Source organism: Artemia sp. Qi Xiang Cuo, chromosome 8 (genome assembly GCF_049724085.1).
Source record: "Artemia sp. Qi Xiang Cuo chromosome 8, ASM4972408v1, whole genome shotgun sequence".
NCBI lineage: Eukaryota > Metazoa > Arthropoda > Branchiopoda > Anostraca > Artemiidae > Artemia > Artemia sp. Qi Xiang Cuo.
In genome coordinates, this window is record NC_142801.1 from 56820323 (window position 1) to 56842546 (window position 22224).

General features: G+C 35.9%; 1 protein-coding gene across 3 annotated transcripts in view; it reads left to right on the plus strand.

Annotated features, from left to right (window-relative positions):
• Positions 1–22224, plus strand: part of LOC148949596 (uncharacterized) — a 102366-nt gene that overhangs the window by 72000 nt on the left and 8142 nt on the right. The window contains exons 2-4 of one of the 3 annotated variants that reach the window (XM_089093026.1): positions 7959–8108; positions 13719–13923; positions 14535–14629. In XM_089093026.1, the coding sequence (XP_088949152.1) occupies positions 13724–13923; positions 14535–14629 (295 nt within the window). In that variant the 5' untranslated portion in view covers positions 7959–8108; positions 13719–13723. Of the gene's footprint in view, positions 1–7958; positions 8109–8134; positions 8260–13718; positions 13924–14534; positions 14630–22224 lie in introns of those variants that run through there. The other 2 variants (XM_089093028.1, XM_089093027.1) reach the window with 2 other exon arrangements.

Sequence of the window (22224 nt, forward strand, 5' to 3'; positions counted from 1 at the left end):
GTTATGGCCTGGGGGCATGTAAGTTTTTTTTAAGAGGGTAATGTCGAAGAAACTTCAAAAAAGCCCATTCGATTAAAAATTCGAAGGGCTAGTGTCCTTTTTAATAGTCGAAAGTGATTGGAGGGCAAATAGCACCCCCCCCCCACGCCCACCATTCCCCCAAACACATCCAATAAAAATTTTGAGATAGCCATTTTGTTCTGCGCAGTTGATTTCCAGATAGAAAATATATTTTTGAGGAGGACACTCCCCCACACCCCTTAGGGCAAGGCTTATAAGTTATGCCCTGGGGTATAACTTTTGTATTTTTATTGGATGTGTTTGGGGGAATGGTGGGCGTGGGGGGGGGGGTGCTATTTGCCCTCCAATCACTTTCGACTATTAAAAAGGACACTAGCCCTTCGAATTTTTAATCGAATGGGCTTTTTTGAAGTTTCTTCGACATTACCCTCTTTAAAAAAAACTTACATGCCCCCAGGCCATAACTTAAAACCCTTGCTTTGAGGGATTTGGGGGAGTGTCCTCCTCAAAAACAAATTTTCTGTCAGGAAATCAACTACGCTGAACAAAATGACTATCTAAAATTTTTTATTAAATGTGTTTTGGGAAAGGATGCGCGTGGGGAGGGGGGGGCTAGTAGCCCTCCAATCACTTTCGACTATTGAAAAGAGCACTTTCCCTTTGAATTTCCAATCGAATGAGCTTTTTTTGAAGTTTCTACGACAACGCCTTCTATAAAAACCTTATATGTCCCCAGGGCATAACTTAAAAAGCCTTGCCCGGAGGGTTGTGGTTGAGTTTCCTCCTCAAAAACATTTTCTATCAGGAAATCAGCTACGCTGAACAAAATGCCTATCTCAAAATTTTGATTGGATGTGTTTGGGGGAATGATAGGCGTGGGGGGGGGGGGGCTAGTCGCCCTCCAGTCACTTGACTTTTAAAAAGGGTACTAGCCCTTCGAATTTCCAATCGAATGAGCCTGTTTTGAAGTTTCTACGACGACGCCTTCTATAAAAAACCTTATATGCCCCCAGGGCATGGCTTAAAACCCTTGCCCCGAGGGTTATGGGGGAGTGTCCTCCTCAAAAACATTTTTTATCTAGAAATCAACTACGCTGAACAAAATGGCTATCTCAAAATTTTGATTGGATGTGTTTCGGGAAATGATGGTCGTGGGGGGGGGGGGGCTAGTTACCCTCCAATCACTTTCGACTATTAAAATGGGCACTAGAACTCTCAATTTCCAATTGAATGAGCCCCTTTTGAAATTTCAACGACCACCCCTTCCATATGAAGTGCCCGGCTCTAAAGGAAAAAAAAATAGTACATTTTGCCAATATCGTTCTTATATGCCCTCAGGGTATAACTTAAAACCTTTTCCCCGAGGGTTGTGGGGGAGTGTCCTCCTCAAAAACATTTTCTATCTGGAAATCAACTACGCTGAATAAAATGGATATCTCAAAATTTTGATTGGATGTGTTTGGGGAAATGATGGCCTTGGTGGGGGCTAGTTGCCCTCCAATAACTTTTCACTATAAAAAAAGGCACTAGCCATTTGAATTTTCAATCGAATGAGCCTCTTTTGAAGTTTCTACGAACACGCATTCTATAAAAACCTTATAGGCCCCCAGAGCATAACTTAAAACCCTTGCCCTGAGGGTTGTGGGGGATTGTCCTCCTCGAAAACATATTTTCTATTTAGAAATCAATTACGCTAAACAAAATGGCTATCTCAAAATTTTGATTGAATATGTTTGGGGGAATGATGGGCGTGGGGGGGGGGGCTAGTGCCCCGAGGGTTGTGGAGGATTGTCCTCCTCGAAAACATATTTTCTATTTAGAAATCAATTACGCTGAACAAAATGGCTATCTCAAAATTTTTATTGGATGTGTTTCGGGAAATGATGGTCGTGGGGGGAAGGGGGGGGGCTAGTTACCCTCCAATTACTTTCGACTTTTAAAAAGGGCACTAGAACTCTCAATTTCCAATTGAATGAGCCCCTTCTGAAGTTTCTACGACCACCCCTTCCATATGAAGTGCCCGGCTCTAAAGGAAAAAAAATAGTACATTTTGCCAACATCGTTCTTATATGCCCTCAGGGCATAACTTAAAACCTTTTCCCCGAGGGTTGTGGGGGAGTGTCCTCCACAAAAATATATTTTCTATTTGGAAATCAACTACGCTGAACAAAATGGCTATCTCAAAATTTTGATTGGATGTGTTTGGGGAAATGATGGCCTTGGTGGGGGGGCTAGTTGCCCTCCAATAACTATTGACTATAAAAAAAGGCACTAGCCATTTGAATTTTCAATCGAATGAGCCTTTTTTGAAGTTTCTACGAACACGCATTCTATAAAAACCTTATATGCCCCCAGAGCATAACTTAAAACCCTTGCCCTGAGGGTTGTGGGGGATTGTCCTCCTCGAAAACATATTTTCTATTTAGAAATCAATTACGCTGAACAAAATGACTGTCTCAAAATTTTGATTAGATATGTTTGGGGGAATGATGGGTGGGGGGGGGGCTAGTTGCCCTCCAATCACTTTCAACTATTAAAAGAGTACTAGCCCTTCGAATTTCCAATCGAATGAGCCTGTTTTGAAGTTTCTACGACAACGCCTTCTATAACAACCCTATATACCCCCAGGGCATAGCTTAAAACCCTTGCTTTGAGGGTTGTGGGGGATTGTCCTCCTCAAAAGTTTTTTTTCTACATAGAAATCAACTACGCTGAACAAAATGGCTTTATAAATCACCTACTGACTAGCAGAAACTAGAAGGCTACCGTGACAAAAGAAAGCTGTTTAAGGGCCCATTTAAAAGCTTATATTTATACTTCATCGCCTTTTATAAATTTGACTTGATAGCACATTCCCAGAAAGTGCACTGTCGGTTGTTTCCCCAACTTTTTTAAATGAAACAAGTGTCTTTTCCAATGAAATGACCAAAAAAAGGTGATTTCAAAACCTAGGCAAGAGCAAAAACTAATGGGGCAAGGAAGTCCTTTCCCCTCAAATACCGCCGTTAGAACTAGCACACAGGCTTTACTACAAAGTGAAGTTTGAAGGTTCAATTCAAAACTGTTGATCAATAAAGCTTGATTTTTGGTAAATGCTTAGTTGAAAAGTTTTTAGTTTTAGTTAATTTGTTTTCGCAATAATTGTTTACTTTTAATTTGACTAGGAGATTTATTAAGCTTACTAAGAGGGTCTGGAGGGGGAGTAAATGTGAGGGGATCTTATAAACCTCCAGTTAAGGGCTTTGAACCATAACTATTGCAATGGTACCGTTTTATGCTTCCAAACCTTCCACTTAAGAAGTGGCGCCAAAACTGCCGTTTTCTAGTGCTATGTGGCACTTTTGGACGGTAAAATGGATAAAAACCACGTAGATATGAGTAATAGGTTTAAAATATGCCATCCCGGGATATGCCTTAAAAATGAGTGCATCACGCTTGCAAAAATAGTGGATTATCTGAAAAGTAATCGTAAGAAGGGACAAACCATGATTGAAAAAAAAATCCAAGCTGGAATCGAACGCATGATAATCTAATTTAAATTCCAGTGCTGTACTCACAGAACCACACCTATAATAATGCAACTGGGTGTACCAGTGTTTGCGGTGCTGCTCTTGTGTAACATACTAAGGGGTACCGGAAAAAGTATCTGCAGGAGGTGCTCCTGCATATCCTCCGCCCAGAGTTTTGGCCCACATTCATTGGAGTAATAACATATCGTAACTCCAAGATTTTCCATTTAGGAAGTGGCACCAAAAATGTTATTTTCAGTGCTACATCTCACTTATGAATGGTATAATTGACAAAAAGCACGTAGATATGAGCAAAAATTTCTCAAATGAGCCATTGAACACCACTCTAAAAAGTTCTAGTAGCCCACTCGCCCTAGCTTTTTCACTTGAGACATGACACCAAAAGTGCCGTTTTTAGTGCTATTTAATAATAATAATATTTTATTTATTACCCACTATGAACAAAAATAAGTGGAGTACATCAAGAACAAAAAAAAAAAAAGTTGCACACTTAACAATTATTTACATAAAACGACGTAAATTATGGTGCGCAGCAAGACCTGCAGATAACGACAGCTTTCCCGCAAGCACAGTCACTTTTTCCCATAGATCAGGGAGGCCGAATCGCGATATTAGATTTGAAACTTGCAGATTCTGGAATTTATAGGGAGAACGTAAATATGTGCAATATTTTTTATATGAGCTATCAAAAATCTATCTAAGGTGTTCTGGTAGACCACTAGCCCCATTTAAAATGTTTTTTTTTAAACCTAGTAAATATAAGCGCAAAAAAAAAAGACAAAATTACTGCCTGAGCTTAGCAAACACATGGACAGAGAACGGGATTGAGCCATTAAATATCTATCTACGACGGTGTGGTAGCCTGCTAATGCTTCAGTAGCTTACTGATAACCAGACGATTTATGAAACTTACTAAGGGGGCTGGGAGGGGAGTGTACGGGAGGGGTTCTTGTGAACCTTCAGTTTAGGGTTCTGGAACATAGCTATTACAATGATACCTCTTTTGTACTTCAGAGCCTTTCCACTTAAGAAGTGGTACCATAAGTTTTGTTTTTCAGTGTTATATTGAACTTAAGAATGTAAAAATGGATTAAAAAAAAAACACGTCTATAAGAGAAATAGCTTTCAAATGAGACATTAAACCTCACTTTTATAAGTTCTGCTAGTCTAATAGCCCCAGCTTTTAATTTTGAGACAAGACACAAAAATTGCCGTTTTTAGTGTCATTTGGAACTTGATGATGGTGGAATTTATATGAAAGACGTAGATATGTGCAGTATCTTTTACATGAGCTATAAAAGATCTATCAACGGTGTTCTGGTAGCCTGCTAGTGTCACCCCTTGAGAAATGGCACAAAAAATGCCATTTTAGTGCCATGTGGCACTTGCAGATGGCAGAATTGATAAAAATCACGTAGATATGAGAGATAGCTTTTGAATAAGCAATTAAGCATCTCTATATTATCTTCTGGTAGCCCACTAGGCCTGTTGAAAAAAAAAAGAAAAAAAAAAAAAAAAAAACGAGAGACATATCAGTGCTACCGATGCAAAAGTGATTATCCTTGTTGTTCAGGAAGGGGGACTGGAACTTCCCTGTATAAGGTTTACAACAGCCGATACCGATATTCCCGATACGATACATGTGATACCGATACGCCCGATACCACATACAGCCCTTCCCCAGGGACTATGGAGGGCCATATCATCATCAAACCCATATATATTGGACCTTTCAACTAAGTTCAACAAAATGGCTATCTCAAAACTTTTATAGTACTAGTTTGGGGAGATGGGCCTGCAGGGAAGGGGGGGGGGGGCTATTTGCCCTACAATCTTTTTGGTCACTTAAAAAGGGCACTTACAAATTTAATTTCCTTTCGAATGAGCTGTTACGCTTCTCTCTATGATGCTCTGGCCACCCCCTAGCCCAGCTAGAAAAAAAAGAAAAAAAGGGAGACAGATCAGTGCTACCCACGCAAAAACGTCCTCTCCTTGGTGTTCAAGGTGGGGGACTGTAATTATCCTATAATAGGTTGTGGACCATGCTGATTCCAATGGGGATTTTTTATTTCTATGTGACGCGATTTTCAAGGGGTTTCAGGCTCTTTTTCGAAATCACCATAAATTTCTTTTCGCAATAAACTTTTACTGCTAAGATTAACCGAAACAATAGTTACCATTCTGGATTCAGTGTCAGATGGCAATTTCTTTTCCCTAGACAGTTTTTTTGGAAGCAAGTTTTTCAACTTTTGGTTACTAGGGGCTGTGGTTTGCTCTTTATGAGGTTGCAGATGCTGCTGCAACCATGACACAAGCGCCAAAAAATTAATAAGTTTTGAAGTTTGTAGATATCGGACTTTGATTTGCAATGTACAAATGTATTGGCCAAATCATATATTTCCCATTTATTCTCCCAATGCCTCTCTTGTTTCAACCTGTACCTGCAAATTGTATTAACTATGACAAAAAAATAATAGAAAAACAACTGACCGGTTGGAGAATGCATTGGATATTATATAATTCAGGCTATATACCTTCACATAAGGGGGGGGGGGTTGAGGCTAAAGTATAATGGGACTGCAGGCAAAATGAGTTAGCCACTATTATTTTGCATATTATGAAGTACGAATTGTTTTCTTGACATGATTCCTTCTCTAGGCAGGTTTATACACATAAATTATATCACAGCAAAACTGACATCACTGTGTGGGGTTCCTAGCTCTTTTTAAAAGTTTCTAGGCACTTAAATTCAAAATAATATTTTACTGTTACAACTAAAGAAAACAATAATTACCAAGAAAACAATAACAATAAATGTAATCTTATCTCGTTGACCAGTTTTCTTTTGGAATGATTATTACACACTTTTTGCTGTTCTGGGCTATTTTGAGCCCTTTTAAGGACTTAAAATATAATTTTCCCTTCAAGCTATTGTTGAACTAGGCTATGAAAGAGCATTAGAAAAGTCATAAAGTGACATATTCACTTTAATCCTGGATAAATTGTGTTCCAACTGCAAATTTAATATGTTTTTCAGAGTAATATAAGTAAGCAATTTATAATTGGTAAGTTCTTTTTCAGAAAAAAAATTTAGTGTTTTCTTCTAAGAAGGGATAATCCTGCACTAGTAAATTAAAAATATATGTATTTTGCCTTTATAAAGAGCTTTTGAATGTAGTGCCTAATTCTAGATAAGAAGCCAAGTTTCAGCAATTAAAAAAAAAACTTTAAACTTGGAACTAATTTTCAGGTATTAATAAACCTCTCTTTTGAAGCAAGCCCACGCCCTTGACCCTGCTAAACATTTTCTACCAATAGCATAAGGGAAATCAGATTTAAATATATAAAGCCAAAAATGAAATCAATAGGACAAGATTTGAGGTATATATTTTCACCCCAAAATATCCATCAACAAGAGGACAATATTAAAAAAGAAACAGCTAAAACACATACTTGACCAGCCTACCAGTCAGTATGTAAGGTAAATGATTGGAACACTATCAAATCAGACAGCTACAAACCCCCTATAAAACATTTTCGAAAAGAGACTAGAGAGACATTTGAAACAAACTTTACACATTGAAGAATTGACCCAGTGCCCAAAGATTTATGACAGGTGTATGAGTTATGACTTAAAACCGTCAGGATTTAAGAAAAGGGTAAGGTAGCCCTTTAAGAAAAAGATCAGGGTAACCCTAGAAAAGGCACTGTTCCTCTGAGTTATTTAGTAATTTTGAACAAATGTACAAAAGAAATTCAAACAAGGGGAGATCTAGTACTGTGCTCTCAAATATAGAACCAAGATTGGATAATGTTTACTTTACATTGCATTGCCTGTAGGAATGCCTAACGGTGCTATAATTACAAAAACTTCAAGTATTTTGATAGAAACTGCACAATATTGGTGAAAAGTAAGTGTGGTGGTTATCACAGTAGTGGCAATAAGAGTTGCAAGGCGCAATCATGTCAATGCATTAACTGCGATGAAAACCATCAATACACTAGTGTAGCATGTCTTGAGGTCAAGAAACTCCAGCTCAATGATATGAGTGGTTGTCTAAAGTGTATCTGGTGAACAAGGCTGATGTTCCTTACTATATTGTTTATGTTTTGTTTCAAAACATTACTGGTACCCAAGAGCTGCTAAGAACTCTTAGGAATGAGATTCATTGTTGTGGCAGAACATGAGTAACTGAACATTTACATCTAATACTTCTTCTTAGCTTGAAGTTTTGGGTGATCATTTTTTTTTTCTAGAACTATTGAAGCTATTATAGACTTCCTACAATTCTGAAACCATAATTCCTTGTCAAAAAATGTGTGTGATAAGTCATCTTGTATATAAAGATGCAGTTTTTGTCAAAATTTCCTTCCAAACAAGCCCTTAAGCACCTGTTTATGTTTCAGGATCCAACTAGTAGCAACTAAGAAAAAAACAAAGAAAAAAAAATGGAGACATCTCACTACATCCCTTATGAAAAAGTAGTTTTCCTTGTTGTTGAGAATGGAGGACTGTAATTCTTCAAGATTGGGTTTTTGGCTATGGTGATTCCAGTGGTAAGGTTTTCATTTTGATGACACTTTTGAGGAGATTTCATGTTATTTTTCATTATTTCTGCAAATGTCTCTGCAACAAATCTTTATTGTTGAAAGTAACAAAAATAATCAGCTTCAAATGGCAATTTTGCCTCACTGGACTTGTTTTTTTGTAAGTTTTTAAATTTTTGTTTCCATAAACTAGAGTTGTAGCTCCTAAGGAAGCAAATATTATTACCTTAAATTGCACTGTCCAGCAAAATAGGGAAAACTAATGTAGAGTTGCTGGTCAGTGATGATGGAGAGCAATTGACTCAATTGTATCCCATTATTTCTTCCGTGATGTGTAAATAAAAAGCTATCCTAAGGTTAAAGGCAAGCACACATCAAACCAATCTTAAAAGAAAACTGCAATTCTCTTGTTACCCATTTAAAGAACAGCCAATTGTATATTGATGGTGAAAATGGTTTGTATCAGAACATAAAGAACCTGATAGTCACATGAAATAGTTACAAATTTGTTTACATCAGGTAACCAGCTGATCCCAGGCATGAATATAATCTTTTAATCCCAACAAAGAAGGAAAAGGTAGAGATAGAAGCTTAGCTATACCTTCCCAGGGTATATTTTTAGGCCCTGAAAGTTTCATTCACATAACACATAACAACTCTCTAAAATAGCAGGAAGCCACTAAACAAGAGCTTTACCAAAGGTTATAATAATACAAACACTTTTTTGTATAATAATACAAACACTTGGAAAAAGCATAAAATAAGGAGCCCCAAAGTGCTATTTTTATTTTCTGAGCATGTTTTCTTTAGAAGTGGACAACTACTTAACTGATGAAAGAAAATCTAATTGTATATTTATTTGAGTCCTATTTTAGCCTATAGCTACTCCTCTTCTGAAGGAAACACTTTAAATTCTAAATACTTAGCTATTTATATTTTTCCTCAAAGGACTTCACTTTAATTTACTGCTACTGCTAATGTGAAAATACAGAGCTTAAATTACATATTTTCCACGTATATTTCTATACCTTAATTACCTTAAATCACACTTGCAAGCAACAAAGCAAAACGAACCAGCAGTCATTACTACAGGTGATGATTTTCAGTAATAAACTAAACAAAAGACTAGCTCAAAAATGTCGGTAATGATAATTGGAGTTAGCTGCACATTCCCAAGGGCTCTACAACTTAATCTATCATTAGCAGCTAGCATTGAGATGTTTGCCAAGTATGCACTAGTCATACCACAACAAAACAGCAACTTCAGTTCCAACCAAAGCCAGTTGGTAGAGTATAACTCCAAATCTAACCTAGCTTTATGTAGTGTCATCCATTATATATTTGGAAACTTACCATTCTAGTTTCCACAGTTTCCTAAACCAATCAGCATCCTTTTTTAAATGTGATGACATGAAGAAACAATAGTTTTATCACTCAATTCTACCCTTAATTAGCAGCTATGGCTGCAAGTCCTTGTGCTTTGGTCTAGATAGAGTAGCTTGGTTTGGAATTGTAAAAGTTTGAGGGTAGTGATAACACCTGTTTCCTTTTTCCTATATGTAAGTGTGGGTAAATGGAGCATTTTTTTATTGTTGTTGACAAGGGAGCTTGGTACACTTTTTCTATTGGCAGTCCATTCATGGTTGCGTGGTTAATGATTACTATGCTTAGGATTGCTTCAATTATTTTGCAGACAACTAGAATCAGGCTTACTGGTTGAGTTATAAGCAAATAGATACTGGTCAGACCTACATCCTTTTTTCATTCAAATACATTTAATGGGAAAGAAGCAATATCACTCAAAGCAAGCAATGGAAAAAATACATGGAGAATAGGCTACATACATTTGGGAGTCAGGGGTTAAAGTAAACCAAGGTACATTTAATATAAGGGAATGATGTAAGCATTCTTAAAAAAAAAATAATGTTGCTTTAGAACTTATGGTTTCCTTGTGAGGAGTAATTGTAGACTAGGACACTACTTTATCCAATCTGATTTCTCCCCTATAATATATAGTACCTTAGCTAAGGTAGATGCTTCAAAAGACCTTCAGAGGGCATAGTTTAGATTCTAGATAGATTCCTGTTTGTTTAATTTACCTAGGCTAGCTCAACTACTTTCTAAGATAACAAATGGCTTCTTATCTAGAATTAGGCACTACACTCAATAGCCCTTTATAAAGGAAAATACATGCATTTTTAAGTTGCTAGTGCAGGATAATTCCTTCTTAGAAGAAAACACTATAATTTTCATGTATATTTTTTTTTTCTGAAAAAGAACTTACAAATTATAAAATGCTTACTTATATCATTCTAAAAAACATATTAAATTTGCAGTTTACAACATAATTTAATCCAGGATTAAAGTGAGTATATCACTTCATGTCTTTTCTTATGCTCTTTTATAGCCTAGGCCTAGTTCAGTAATAGCTTGTGAGGAAAATTACATTTTGAGCCCTTAAAGGGCTCAAAACACCCCAGAACAGCCAAAAGTTTGAAATAATCATTCTAAAAGAAAATCTGGTCAATGAGATAAAATTACATTTATTGCTTATTCAGGAATGGTAATTATTGTTTTATCTAGTCCTAACAGTAAAATGTTATTTTGAATATAAGTTTGTAGAAACTTATTAAAAAGAGCTAGGGACCCCACAAAATGGTGTCGGTTTTGCTGTGATATTATTTTTGGGCTTAAACATGCCTAGAGAAGAAACCATGTCAAGAAAACAATTCATGCTTCATAATGTGCAAAACAATTGTGGCTAACACATTTTGCAGGCAGTCCCATTATACTTTAGCCTCAACCCCCCTAATGTGAAAATATATATCCTGAATTATATAAATCCAATGCATTCTCCAATCTGTCAGTTGTTTTGCCATTATTTTTTTTTTGTCATAGTTAATACAATTTGCAGGTACAGAGGTTGAAACAAGAGAGGCATTGGGAGAATAAATGGGAAATATATAATTTGGCCAATATATTGCAAATCAAAGTCTGATATCTACAAACTTCAAAGTGAATGTGAACTACAAACTTCAATGTGAGCATATATAGGCTAGGCTGAATTTATATATCTCCAATCCATTCTCCCACCAGTCAGTTGTTTTGCCAGTAATTTTTTTGCCATAGTTTGCACAATTTGCTGGTACAGACATTGAAACAAGAGAGGTATTAGGAGAATAAATGGGAATTATATAATTTGGCCTATACATTTGCACATCTGTGGTTAAGGGTAAGGCATAGGATAGCTGCATGCTAAATGTGTTATCCATAATTATTTTGCACATTATGAAGCACAAATTGTTTTCTTCACGTGTTTCCTTCTCTAGGCCTATACCCATTTTCAAGGGGTTTCAGACTCTTTTTAAAAAAAATCTGCAAATTTGTTTTCTTAGTAACATTTTACTGTTAGGATTAGCTAGGCTACAGTCATCTGCATGGCTTTTTATCCTTCTACATGAAGAGAGAACGCATTGTATTGAGTTTTTTTCTGACTTTATACTGCTTTCTATGTAATAGTAGGCTAAATGAAATTAATTCGATCCTTAATACTTAAAAGGACATTAGACTATTATAGGCAGACCTTGCAAACCCCTGGTTTTTGACCACTTAATCCTCATTAAATCTATCCTGAAAAAAAATGCCATAGGCTAGTGCTAAGCTAAAAATATAGGTTCATGTGGTATTATATAGACCTATGTAAGGAATAAGTTTTGTGTATTACTTCACTTTACTCCAACAGTTGAACATGCGGTTGAACATGTTGAACTGAACATGCGGTAATCAAATTTAAATTTAAAAGCTTAGAAAGTAGAAAATTTAATTCCTCAACTAATACTTTATCTCATTTTCTAAGTTTAGGGATTAGGCTCTTCGGTAGGGCGACTCGATGACGTCAACCCAAAAACTAAAATTTGTAGCTGAATACATGAGGGCAAACCCGTACCCAGGGGGGGGGGGGGGTTAAAGGGGTATGAACCCCCCCCCCCCCGAAATGTTTGTCTGACTCGTAAACCCGTTACAAAAATGGATATAAACAAATTTTGTATGCGTTTTTTGATGTTTTTTTTATTTAAACTCCCCTCCCGAAATTTTTTTCTGAGTAAAACCCCCTCCAATGAAAATCCTGGGTCCGGCCTTCCATGAGGGCCATTCTTTCACTCATCATTCTGTGTGCTAAGATCTTGCATTTTTTTACAATTACGCTTAAAAGTGAAATCTTGGCATTAAGATCTTACATCTTATAGCGTTCTTTGGTGAACGTCTTTCATCATTCTGCTCTGATCAGCGGTCTAAGAACAATAGGGCCTTTCTTTTACTCATCTTTGTACTAAGATCTTACATCTTTTGACAAAGAACGCTTAAAAATGCAATCTTAGCACTAAGATCTTACATCTTATAGCGTTCTTTGGTGAACGTCTTTCATCATTCTGCTCTGATCAGCTGTCTAAGAACAATAGGGCCTTTCTTTTACTCATCTTTGTACTAAGATCTTACATCTTTTGACAAAGAACGCTTAAAAATGCAATCTTAGCACTAAGATCTTACATCTTATAGCGTTCTTTGGTGAACGTCTTTCATCATTCTGCTCTGATCAGCTGTCTAAGAACAATGCGGCCTTTCTTTTACTCATCTTTGTACTAAGATCTTACATCTTTCGAAAAAGAACGCTTAAAAGTGCAATCTTAGCTCTAAGATCTTACATCTTCTAGCGTTCTTTCGCAAATGTCTTCCATCATTCTGCTCTGATCAGTGGTCTAAAGCCACGTCTACATTCGGCGTTTTCAGGAAAACGAGAGGAAATATGGGATGCATGTAGAAGTCTACACTGGTTTAAAAATTGCGACTAATTCCAAAAAATCAAAATGCAGCCCTATGATTTACTTATGATGGCTTTAGCCCAAAATCAAGCTTCAATTGATTCATTTTTGCTAATACACTCTGCTGTGGCTGCTTTGTTAAAATCTAAAAGGAATAAAAAAGCAAAACTGGAAGCATTTTTTGTAAATGAACTATGAAAACTTCAAGAAGAGATGCAGAATAGCCTCTTTGCTAAAACTATTTAGGTTCTTCCCCAGTCTTATGACTGGTGGAATAATTTTTTTAAAGGAAAAAATGAATCTGACTTTTACAAGTTTTTTAGAATGAACAGAGAGAGTGTTTCGAATGGTTTCTGTCAAAAATTGCTCCAAAAATGTCAACTTGGGACAACTCAATAGAGAGCAGCTTATTCCAACTAACAAAAAACTTTTAGTTGCCCTATATGTGCTATCTACAAATGCCGATTATAAAACTTGGTTCACTTTTTGGCATAGGTCGAGCCACAGTTGGCTGAAGCTTTCATTTGTTCATAAGTGCTGCCAAAGAACTGCTAGTTCCAGAACTGATTGAATGACCTACAATAACAACTGTTCTTGTGAAGCTAGAATCAGAATTTAATGAAGTTTGGAGTTATCCCTTAACTGTTGGTGCTATTAATGGCTGTCATATTCCTGTTTATCCCCCAAAAAGATTTGCAACAGGCTACTACAATTACAGAGCCTGGTACAGTGTCAGTGTCTTGGTTGTTTCTGATGCCAAATATAATTGTTTATATGCTAAGGCTGGTATTCCACGTAGGTGTAATGATGCTGGATCTTTCAAAAGGACAATTCTTCATGAAAAAGCAGAAAAAAAGGCTTTTTCCTATCCTATCCCGAAGAATTGACAATGTACATGTACCACTGCAGTTTTTGGGTGATGGGGCATTTCGACTTGAGTCCTTGATGATGAAGCCATATAGCCATTCCAGCACTGATCCAAAGCAAGTCCATTTTAACAAAAGGTATACCATTAATTTTGTTTAGACCTTATATAAAAAATGTAGCATTATAGCATTTATCATTTGATGTTAGTCCAAAAAGCAGCTAGCATCAGCTTAGGGATATTCTTGGGTACAAGAGAGAGGACCATCTGTTTCGATGGTAAAACCAATGGAAATTGCCGGTTGAGAAGCTTGGAAGTATTCTTAAGCTATTTACCTTCCTGCCATCATCCATACAGTGTTTTTTGGACCATATGCTATGGTCTTCACTTAATACATACTTCCAGAACTTCTTCGGGTTTTTCTCCCTGTCATCAGGTAGATTTGACTCAAAACTTCTTTTCCTTCTTTATTGTACTTTATCTAGCACCATCCTTTTCTATTTATGTTTTTCTATCATATTTTTCGATCATTTCCATCCTTTTCTATCTCTACCCCCCCCCCCCCCCACCCAAAGATCTTCCTCTAGATCAGCCACTCTCTTAAAACCAATTATAAACTTTAACTTTCACATTATTTTTTTTCCCTTCTTGCAGAGTTGTTTCCCTTTTTGCCTGAGTATAATTGAAGGTTTGGAACTAATTTGAATTTTGGTCTCAAGTTGAACTTAAATATCTAATTTTTCTTTTCAGGTTATCGAAAGCACGAGGAGTTGTCGAGAATTTTTTTGGTCATTTGAAGGCTTGTTTTCCACGGTTGGCCCAAAATCTCAACCTAAAGTTCGGTGGTAAAGGAGACATTATCTTAATTGCCTTAGCCTTAAATGACCTATGTATTGGGATGATAGCCCCCAGTGTTATACCGGTAGGCCACAATGCCCCAATATTGGCATGGTAATGTACGGGTGTCACCACTTATTGGAAGGGAGAGCCCCGGCCCAAAATTATAATGTGATGCCCGTGTCTACTCCGCCGGTTTTACAAATATTTGGTTTGGTACTACCCTATTTACAGTATTCCCTGTCCCAGGGTATGATAACGCGATCGAGTGGTCAAATGACCAGTATGTAAAGTCAAGTATACCCACCCTCGGGTTATCACTAGAAACCTCTAACTCTCTCCTTGGAAGTAACAAACCCCCCCGTCAATATAAAAATGACGGTATATCGTAACTCTATTCCTACCCTGCCTGGGTTCCGGGAAAATTAGTAAACAGTTTGTAGAAAATACCTTACTTGCATTCTTCCAACGGTCATTTATAATAACAACAATATGCTTCCCCGAACGGGGTCTAAATGCAGACTAACTGAAAAATAATAATATGTAAAGCAACTGTTCATAGGGGTGGACCTTCGCTTGGCCCAGCCAATCCTCTCAATCCCCATTCAAAACCAATTCTACTTTCTTAGCTTTATTATTTAATGACTCAAACCAGGAAGTGCAAAATAGAATTTAGTTCAAAGCTTACTTATTGCAAACAACTATAGCTTAGCAACGAGACTTTCATATTGCCATTGAAAATTATACTATAGGCAAATCTAAGCAAATGTAATTACGGAACAAAACCAGGTCATTATCTGAAAAGAAAATAAACAGGGGTGGAACCCCAACACTATGCACAAAAAAAATTATGGAAGTTCTATGTGAGTGGAATTGTATCTAGAACAGTTGGAAACAAGATTGAGGAGGACAGTTGTGTCTGGAACACAAGTCTTAGGTGATCAGCCTAAGATAAATAAAACAATCTTTCTGTTTCAAGAGATGGTGCTGCAATAAGAAATGCAATATGTAATCACTTTCAGTCTAAGAACCTAATAGTTCAGTCATAAGTACTTCAATTTTTTTGCCATCTTATATATCTCATGTATTTATATATTACTATTATACTTGATAGAAAAAAATATAAGAATTCTACACTGCTTAAAATAACTGACTGTGGAAAACGTGTTCATTTAATAAAAATTGCACAGTTCAAAAGATACTTGACTAATTACTTATCAATCTTTCCCGTATACTTCTTGATAAACATTGAATCAAATTCAGTAAACAATGACACTTCATGAAGATAAATGTTTTGGCTTTACGTAGATGATTTTTGGACTCTCTTTAATTGAAATTGTTGGCTTTACTTAGTGACCAGGGACCAGGAAACCTGAAGTTAAGGTTGACTGAGTTTGGGGTTGGGAAGATGCAGTTGAGGAAGGCTTTAAATGGGATTGAGGCTGGCGTCAATGTTTTGGCTTTACGTAGATGATTTTTGGGCTCTGTTTAGTTTGAATTAGTGGCTTTGCTTGGTGACCAGGCAACCTGAAGTTAAGGTTGACTCAGTTTGGGCTTAGGAAGATGCAGTTGAAGGAGGCTTTAAAGGGGGTTTAGGCTGAATGGCTTTGGAAAATGAAGTTGAGGTTGAACATGGTTGGACTTCAAACTGAGGTGCTTAAGAACATAAATTAGAAGGTGACATTGGTTGAGATGGAGACAGGGGGTTCAGAATAGGTAATGGTGACGCTAACTTATATAGTGATAAAGACTGAGGTGTCTGGAAAAACGAAGCTGAGGGTAAATTGGATTGATACTGAGGTGTCTGGAATAATAAATATTGGGCATTGAATTGCATAGAAAACATTTCAATCATCCGCTCTTGATTTTTCAGTGAGTTCATCATTACAAACTTGGCAGTCTTCATAACTTCTAAAATTTTCTTGTTTTCATCATTATTGTCTTTTAATGCTTCTTTGAATGCTTGCACTACATTGTTTTGCTCTTCAATGATAGATGCAAGTTTTGCCTTCTTTCTTTGTTGTACCACTATCCCTGAAATTAACAGAGACGAAATTGTAAGAGCAGAGGACAAAAGTTTTAATAAATATTTTTCAATACGTCTTGTGCACCACATGAACTAAAAAAAAATAATATTTTGTTGCTTAAAGAATTTCTTGGCAATTGCCATGCATATAAAATGATTAATTGTCAGAGACTGATTATGATATTTGTTATTTGCTATTTATTAATAAAAACACTTTTGTTCTAAATTGTAAAGTAAAACAGGAATAAAGGTTTTAAAAAATAAAAAGTAAACAGTGAAATCAAAACTCATAATGATCAAAGTTATCATAAATTTTAGGGTGGCTGCTACCCATCAAAGTCCCCTGCTCTTTTTTTAAAGTTTAATTTGTGTTAGGCTGAAATTAATAAACGAATAGCATTCATTTAGCATGGTGATCGGTGTTTACCCCCACCCCCTAGCAATGAACCTCTGGAAAATACCCGCCGTGGAAAATAACCCCCCTCCCCTGAAGATAATACCAACCTGTGGAAAATAAGGCTTTCCAAATTTGAGAATTTTATTTGAATTTTGTTCTTTATTTTCTGGAGGGAGAAAGAATTTTGGCACTTGTGTATTATATGCCACTCACTCAAGTTTACGCTTTGTAAAACTCGTGATCAAACCGGTTTCTTCGTTAGTTTCTTTCAGCTTAGCGCGAGACAAGACAAAGACAAGTGACAGACTGATGGGACAAATGACAAAGACGGATGGGAAATATATAATTTGGGCTATATATTTACTCACTAAGAGGGCGGGGGTAAAGTATTTGGACAGTGTGAAGTCACAAAACAATTCTTGCTAAATGGTATGCAAAATAATTGTGCCTAACACATTTTGCATGCAGACCCGCTATACTTTAGCCCCCCCTCCTCCTAATGTGCAAATATTTAGTCCAAATTTGATTCTAAAATAAACAAGAAACTAAAGAAATAACTGGCTTGTTCTCGAGTTTTACGCATCGTGAACTTGAGTGAGTGGCGTATAACACACAAGTACCGGAATTTTTTATGGAGAGAGCCGGATTTCCCAATATTATTATTTAAAAACAATCAGAAGTTGAATCTAAAAACAACAAGCTTTCTCAACTGAAAGTAAGGAGTAACATCAAAACTTAAAGGAACAGAAATTATTATGCATATGAAAGGAGTTTCCCCTTCCACAAGACTTTGGTCTTTACGCTAAAGTTTTGACTTTTTGTCCTAATTCTTTAAGAACAAGTCCTGAAACACGATGACCGTTTAATTAGAACAATAAGCTTTGTTCTAAAATCCTGTAAAAAAAAAAAACTTTAGCATAAAGAGCGAGGTCTTGAGGAGGAGGCAACCCCTTTCATTTACGTAATAATTTCTGTTCGTTTTGAGGTTTCTCATTACTATCAGTTGAAAAACTTGCTTTTTTTTTTTTTTTTTTTTTTTACAGATAGTACTAGTAAATGGGAAACATACGGAACAGGTTTTTTAAGGAAAAGTGAAGAGCCTGATCAAACAGTTCGTAGTAACGAACTTTAAGTATGGAATAACCCGGCTCAATGGTAACCGGAACCCTATAAAACGGGTTTTTGGTACTAATTCGAGCATCAGCAGAATCAGGCTTCATTGCTGATTTCATGTATATGACTGTCGCCCAATTTCTAGATGCCAATCAAAAGTTGCGCGCCTGAGAAAATTTGGCCGATTTTCGAAAATAGGAGAAAAGACCCCCTAAAAGTTATAGAACCTTAATGAAAATCACATCATCATATTCAACGTATCAGAGAACCCTACTGTAAAGGTTTCAAGCTCCTGTCTACAAAAATGTGGAATTTTCCATTTTTTGCCAGAAGAAAGATCACGGATGCGTGTTTATTTGCTTTTTTGTTTTTTTCCCCCAGGGGTGATCGTATCGACCCAGTGGTCCTAGAATATCGCGGGAGGGCTCATTGGAACGGAAATTAAAAGTTCTAGTGCCCTTTTGAAGTGACCGAAAAAAAATGGAGGCCAACTAGGCCCCCTCCCACGCTTATTGTTTTCCCAAAGTCACCCGATCAAAATTTTGAGATAACCATTTTGTTCAGCATGGTCGAAAATATGATAAATATGTCTTTTATGATGACTTAATCCCCCGAAGTCCCCAGGGGGAGGGCTAAAAGTTATGAACTTTACGCAATGTTAACATATAGTATTGGTTATTGGGAAGTATACAGAAGTTTTCAGGAGGGTTTTTTTCTGGTAGTGGGGGGTGGGTGGGTCGGGGAAGATGTTGGAGGATCTTTCCATGAAGGAAGTTTTCATGGGGGAAGGGAAATTGCCATGAAGGGGGCGCCGGACTTGCCAGCATTATTTATTGGTTATTGGGAAGTATAAAGACATTTTCAGGAAGGATTTTTTTCTGGAGGGGGGGGGCTAGAGGAGGGGGTTACTCTGGAGAATCTTTCCGTGGAGGATGTTTCTTTGGGGTAAGGGACATTTCTATGAAGGAGGCGCCGGATTTCAATGCATTATTTAAAAAATGATCAGAAATGTAAATAAAAAAAACAAGTTTTTTCAACTGAAAGTAAGAAGCATTATTAGAACTTAGAACTAACAGAAATTACTACTTATACGAGGGAGTTTTCCCCCAAGTCAATACATCGCTCTTAAAGCTACAGTTTTTTTTTAGTGCTTTCAATAGAGCTATCTATTCTAATTAAACGGCCTTTGTGATTCAGGGGTTTGTTAATTAAAATTTGTTTAAATTTTTACGTGAAGGGCGTGTTATTGAATTAAAGTAGAACCCCCCTCATATACGTAATAACAAATACGTAATAAAAAAAAAAACAATAAAAAAAAACAAACGATACGGCTCAATAACAATCGAAACTTTTAAAAACGGAATTTGATGTTAATAAATGTATCAAAAGAATGTGTTTATAACGCTGATTCTAAATATATAAATTTTATTAAGTTTAGTATTACTCATCAAAGGCTACGAGCCTGAGAAAATTTACTCGATTTTTTAAGGAGGGGGAAACATCCACTACAAGTGAAAGAATTTTAATGAAAATCACACCGTCAGATTCAGCGTATCAGAAAACCCTATTACATAGGTTTCAAGCTCATATCTGCAAAAATCTGCAACTTTGTATTTTTTGCCAGAAGAAAAATATACGAATATAGAAGTTAGTTACGTAAGTTAATTTGTAAATTCCGTCATAACCAAATTTAGAGACATCCATTCAGCAAAAGAAAAGTAAACTTTTTATGCACATTTTGTTTACCTATTCAATGACGGTGAGCCAAAATAAAAGCTGCATTAACTAAAAAACGATCAGAAATTAAATAAAAAAAACAAGTTTTTTAAACTGAAAGTAAGGAGCGACATTAAAACTTAAAATGCACAGAAATTATTCCGTATATGAAAGGGGCTGTCCCCTCCTCAACGCCTCGCTCTTTACGCTAAAGTTTGACTCTGTCTCACAACTTTATTTTTTAAAACAATAAAAAACTTTAGCGTAAAGAGCGAAGCGTTGAGGAGGGGACAGCCCCTTTCGTATACGGAATAATTTCTGTTCGTTTTAAGTTTTAATGTCGCTCCTTACTTTCAGTTTAAAAAACTTGTTTTTTTATCTGATTAAAACAAAAACGAGCAGAAATAAAGTCAAATAATCTTCAAAGTAAAAACTATAGAGTCTAGTTGAAAAAAAAAATTATATAAATTTTTTTTCTATGAAAAAGCTATGTCAATAAAAATGAACAGAAATTAATTAAAAAAAACTTTCAACAAAACAAGTTTGTCAAAGAATAGTAAAGAGCCTTGTTAAGCCAAAAATGAGTAGAAATAAATTAGAATAGTTTTCGAAGCGTGAAACTACCGCAAATCACAATAAATAAATGAATTAGACCCAAAACGAACAGAAATTACAATAAATGATTGATTCAAACTCAAAACGAGCAAACACTAACATGAGTAGGGCTGACAACTTCCACACCTCCTCAAGACCAGAATGTTATTTGCACTTTACTGAAAAAATTTTTTTAAATGTTTTCGCTTTTTTGACTTTAGCAAATAAAGAAGTATTAAGGTTATAAGGAATAGATATCAGAATATGTATATCAAACTGACAGTACTTGTTTTTTGTTTTTTTTTTAGGAAAGTGCAAATTATGTTCTGGTCTTGAGAAGACATGGGAGTTGTAAGCCATACTCGTTTTAATTTTTCTCGTTTTCACTTTGACTTGGTTATCTATTGTAATTTGTGTTTGAGTTTCAAACACATTGAGTTTCATTTATCTATTAATAAAGATTCGTGGTAGTTTTACACTTGGAAAATAAGAAAAACAAACCTTCTTAAACCTTTTTTACAATGTACTTGTGTACAATTTTTATTTATTTATTTATTTATTTATTACCCGTCAAAAAATGGTACAAAAGACGGAGTATTACTAAAAGAGAAAAAAACACACACAAAAAATAAATTACAACACATTACACATAATCGAACAAATTACAAAGACGAGAAACAAAAACTCAATTATACACTGCACTGCAGGTATTTAAGAAATTTTACATTTTAAACTCCCAAGTACTGAAGAAACATAAGCAATATGTATAAACGACTTTCAAAATTGTCGTCTTATTGTGATCATCCTGAAAATAATTGCTTACTCGCTGAAACAGAGTCTGACAGGACAGAGTCTCAGCTGTTGGAAGCAAAAATATCCCAATTTAATTCCACTGTATTTAAAATTGAAGTTTTTTTTATTATTTTCAATAGTTTTTCAAAAAAACCTAATTATGTCAAGAATAGACACTTGAGCTGTTCTTCAAACCTGAGAGGATATGTATTCTTATCAATCACTGCTGTACTAACTAAGTAACTATAGAAATGTAGAGATTAATATTCTTTGAAAAATCTTACAGAAAGGTAAAAACAAGCTTTTGGGGACGTCTTGCTGGTAATGCACTAATCTTAATTTAAAATAAACAACAAGCTCACAAACAGATGGAACTGTCTTTTATTTGAATTGAACAAAAGTAAAACAAAAGGTTTTTGAGCATCAGAAACTGCAACACCAAATTTTGTGACAATTTTTTTTTATTGTCATAATTCTGATCCTAAGGAGAGAAAACCTTGGTGAGAATTGCAGACATCTTTAGTTTTGTTCTAGTTAGGTGGGAAAAAAGAGCAATGAATTACGTTGACTGCTTTGCTCTTCAAAAGTCTGTGGCAGTGAATGATGTTCTGAAGAGGAGGTGAACGCTTCAATATTGACCTCAATTGAATTCTATTGGTTTCTGATATTCCTGCAAGATCTTCATTAGTTGATGGTCTGGCTCCTGAAAGTAATATATAATAAGTAATAATAAATAACAGCAATAAACAAGGTAATAATAAACAACTAAATCCTTCTGGTACTACTACTACTGCTGCTACTGCTACTACTGCTACTACTACTACTACTACTACTTAACCTGACCATGCCTAACCAACCCATCCAGCAAACCCCATACTAACGTAGCCTATTCTAACCAGAACTACAACTACCTAACTCAACTGACATAGCCTAACCTATTCTATGCTCCTACATGTACTACTGCC